At 41.7% G+C, this 4,306-nt stretch overlaps 1 protein-coding gene across 1 annotated transcript; it reads left to right on the top strand.

Annotated features, from left to right (window-relative positions):
• Nucleotides 1-3,344: 3,344 nt before the first annotated feature.
• LOC133533783 (uncharacterized) lies at nucleotides 3,345-3,721 on the top strand. Its single transcript, XM_061872831.1, has one exon. It carries the CDS (start codon nucleotides 3,374-3,376, stop codon nucleotides 3,719-3,721), a length of 348 nt encoding a protein of 115 aa, XP_061728815.1. The 5' UTR covers nucleotides 3,345-3,373.
• The last annotated feature ends 585 nt before the right edge of the window (nucleotides 3,722-4,306 follow it).

Below are 4,306 nucleotides of genomic sequence, written 5' to 3'. Positions count from 1 at the left end.
GGCGTCTACGCCGGAGATGGCGGGAGATGCGTTTCTAATGTTGTGAGGATTTTGTTAAACGGGCATTGCTTTCAAATAAGTACCATACAATAAAATATACCTAACTATTAAATTTAAAAAAAATCTATGCTATAGGGTTGCTAAAAAATTCAATTTTATGCCAAAAATGCCTTACCCCATTAAAAAAAAAATAACTCTTCAAACTGCTAAATTGATTTCTATCAAACATAGCTCTGACGACCGGTCTGGCCTAGTGGGTAGTGACCCTGCCTATGAAGCCGATGGTCCTGAAGCACAGATATTTGTTTCTAAGTTATGGATGTTTTCTATGTATTTAAGTATTTGTATATTATACACATATATTGTTGTCTGAGTACCCACAACACAAGCCTTCTTGAGCTTACTGTGGGACTTAGTCAATCTGTGTAAGAATGTCATATCTATATATTTATTTATTTTTAACTAAAAACCATCGCAAGGAAACTCGCTCTCACTAAAAAAACGCATCGAAATCGGTCCATCCGAAGGAGGGCTACGAAGCCACAGACACACATTTGGCGTCATACATATAACAACGCTTTTTTGTCGGGGGTTAAAAATCAAACTAACTTTAGCCATCTCCTGGTCTGAACATCACGCAATCCTCTTCGCATTACAAAGTGTTATTGGATCATTCGAATCTCATTCCCTGTAATCTCATTTCCCTGGCTATACCTATTCGCAAATTCCCAGGAGATTCCGCTTAGCTGCTTTGGTAGATAGAACTTGTCACGAGCTACACAGTGACCAAAAATGAGATGCTAATAGAATTTGCGAATAGGTAACGTATGACCAGGGGAATGAGATGTTTGTAGAATGCCCCATTGCCAGCGAAGCTTGGGAGAAAATGCTCTGTCTGTCTGGTTGGCTGTTCTTCTCTACTTGTAGAATTTATCAGCCGATTTTCGTGAAATTTTGTAAGCGGGAATTTTTTTGGGGACTCAGTTATTGATTTTGTATGATTAGACAATTGGGCGTCCTTTCTAAGGTCAAGCGGTACTCCACACCGGGGCAGTTTCTTCAGCTTTACGTAGTTCAAGTCCCGTCGTGTATGGAGTATTGCAGCCACCTTTGGGATGGAACCGCCAAGTATCAGCTAGCCGCCGTAGATTCAATAGACAAACGCGCTAGGAAGCTTATTATAGATGCGAGATTGATAAAGGCTAGGCTAGACTACAGAGCCTAGAATGCCGTAGAATGGTAGCCTGTTTATCGGTATTCTACAGGATACATTTCGGGGAGTGTGCGATGGGATTAAATCATCTAATCCCCCCCTCTCCGTTCTGCCACCGTGGGACTAGACGCGGACTTGCGTTTCACCCTTATGTCATTACTCTGGCACTGATTCGCACTAAACGCTACGCATCAAGCTTTATCATGCGAACGGCTAAGGAGTGGAATTCACTTCCTGCGAATCAATTCCCAGTCCACTATAAGTTGGATATTTTTAAATCGAGAGTGAATATACATCATTTTGATAAGCATGTTCCATCCTAGACTGCATCGGCACTTACCATCAGGTGAGATTGTGGTCAAATGCTTACCTTTTATTACAAAGAAAATGTTTCAAAATGGCGGAGCAATCGCCCGCTATGTATTATAGCTCACAGAACCATTAGTCTTCTTGAACGGCCGTCGTTGTTTCTTTGTATATTTGGCACGACAATAATAGTCGCTTAAATTAATGAGTCCAAAAGCGATTAAGCAATCTGCCAGCTGACTGGAAGCAAAACAAGTCCTTTTCATTTGAGATTAGTCTGGTTTCCTGCCCAGGCACTGATTTTGACGAAAAAGATGTCCCATTAGTCTTTTCAAAAATTAGTAGTCGGTTTCCTCGCGTTTTTTCCCAGTTGTTCTTTAATCTAGCTTAGTAATATCTTGAAAGCAATCTAGGTCGTTGATTCTTGGTTAAGACCTAAACTTAGAGGGTAATCGTCCGGCAGCGGTCGAGTAAATAGCCTTAACGCGCGGTTACCGGGAAAATACCGGGATGCAGCCGGATAACGCTTAGAAAGGTACACCATTAACTCCACTGGTCACAGCTTTATGGCTACTGCTATGGACATTACTGGTATGGGCATTGTGAATGTCATCTCGCTTTGTGTGGTAGGGCACAGCCAGTGGATGTCATTCCAGATCTAGAGCAGAGCCCAACTGGGGAAGTACCTCCACCTTACAGAAAACAGCAGCCAAATAACACTAGACCCTACTCATAGTGTTGTGTTCCTGCCGGTGAGTAAGGTTGCCAGAGCTCAACGTGGGGCGGGTTTAGGGTCGGCAACGCGCATGTAACTCCTCTGGAGTTGCAGGCTTACATAGGCTACGGAGACTGCTTACCATCAGGCGGGCCGTATGCTTGTTTGCCACCGACGTAGTATAAAAAAAAAAAAAAACTTTGAAAATTTAACGTTTTGTTTGAAATGAATACGGCAATCTGTATATGTCAGCGGCCGATTGTAATATCAGGCAGATCATGAAATTCCTACGCATATCGTGAATCGTGAAAATCATTTTCTCGTTCCCCGGATGCGCCGGGATCCTATTTTTGCCGGCCTAGCCAAGGTGACAATCGGCTACCGCTCCGACAACGATACGCTTTGTGTCTCTATCACTCTTCCATATTAGTGCGACAGTGACAGTTGCGTGTCGATCGCTACGGAGCGTAAGCGATTGGCATGTTGGTTACGCGACCTGGACAGCAAACTCTTCGGGCATATGAAGCAACCTAATTAACCTAGCTACCTATCTATTGGTAAATGTTACTACCTTCAAAACATTATACAGGAATTTTACGATCGGCCGCCCACATATAGAACGTTTTATCAGTCACTTCATTTTGTAAAAAACAGTACCTAATGTAACTGCAGTCACCTTTCGAATATCACATCGTAGGTATACAAGCGAGGCTTCTAGTTTGTAATGTGCCCGGTTTTATTTGTAGAGTCCGTCTAAGCTAACATTGCACCGACTTGAATAGCACAAAGTGAGGAAATTATTTTAAATTAATTATGTCTTTGAAAGTATCACTATGTCAAATCATGAATAAGTTTGTAAACAATTATACATTACTAGTTTTTGTTTCTTTACTCCCGTTAAATAAAAAATAATAATATTTATTTCTTGGCAACAGTCATTACATTTAACAGTGATTTAACACATTAAAATAAAATACACATTAACAATAAATTGTTATACTTCAGTTATTATTTTTACGGTTTATTTAATTTACATACCTAAAATGAGTTCAGATTAGCAACGTTTTGCAATTTTTTAGCCATTAATCGATATAAAGCGGCGTTGGCGGTGTCGGGTCCACGTTGCCGCCGTCGCCGCAATGTTCCGTCAACGCTCTCTGCTACTCGCCGCAGTGCTTGCTGTCCCAGGCGTGATACTGGCCAACGAATTCATCCCGAAAGTACCAGAACAATGTCAACAAATGGGCTTCTGTGAGAACTTGCCCGACTATCCGGCAGAACGCGTCGCCGACATCATCAAACAACTAGGCACCGAGCTCGACAAGTACAAAGTTCAGATTGACGCGTCCACATTGCTGTCCAGAAACGGAGATGAGGAAGAACTCTGCGATTTCAAGCGCAAAACTATAGTGCCTATGGCTGCGCCGGATACTAATGGCCAATGGCACTACGTCGTCAACCAAAAGGAAGCGCCGTTGCAAAGCTAAAAAAAGCTAAAAAAAAAAAGCAATTTGCAAGATAAATATAGGAACTTGTAATATGGGAAAAACTCCGAAATTACGAAAAATTGTCTGTGTTACATTAAGGCTGGTCAGATATTTTTTTCGAGCCAATTTTTTTCGGTCTCATAGTAAAAGTTGCTCAGTTTGACCTATATATTAAAAAAATACCTCATATAATAATATAACAATTAATTGTCTACAATTTAACAAGTTTGTATTTTAGGTGTGCACAGAAGCTGGTTCGCCTTGCTCCGATGTTGCCTATATTCACACCGGTTACACGGCCAGCTGCAAGCAGAAGTTTATTTATCGTAACTCGCCGAGTTTGAGCGGCGGCGGCGAGATGGTTGAAAGGCAGCTGATGTTCCCTAGTTCCTGCTCCTGCCAAGTTCGGCAGGCCGGTGACCTGTAAATAGAAGATTGTGTCACAAGGGAGCAAAATGACATATTTACGGCGAAGGCATTCATTGAGTCCTGAACGAAGCTAAGGATTCTATGATAGCAAAAAGCGGAAAAAGTTGCTATCATGTGACACATACTACTTTTCATAATATATCACCTATGAGGAAA

The sequence above is a fragment of the Cydia pomonella genome, unplaced genomic scaffold, assembly GCF_033807575.1.
Source record: "Cydia pomonella isolate Wapato2018A unplaced genomic scaffold, ilCydPomo1 PGA_scaffold_205, whole genome shotgun sequence".
Classification (NCBI taxonomy): domain Eukaryota; kingdom Metazoa; phylum Arthropoda; class Insecta; order Lepidoptera; family Tortricidae; genus Cydia; species Cydia pomonella.
Note: the sequence above shows the minus strand (reverse complement) of the source record. Positions and strands in the feature narration are given on the sequence as shown.

What these genes read in the sequence shown, in the direction of transcription:
- LOC133533783 (XM_061872831.1), top strand. Translation starts at nt 3,374, where the DNA reads ATGTTCCGTCAACGCTCTCTGCTACTCGCCGCAGTGCTTGCTGTCCCA.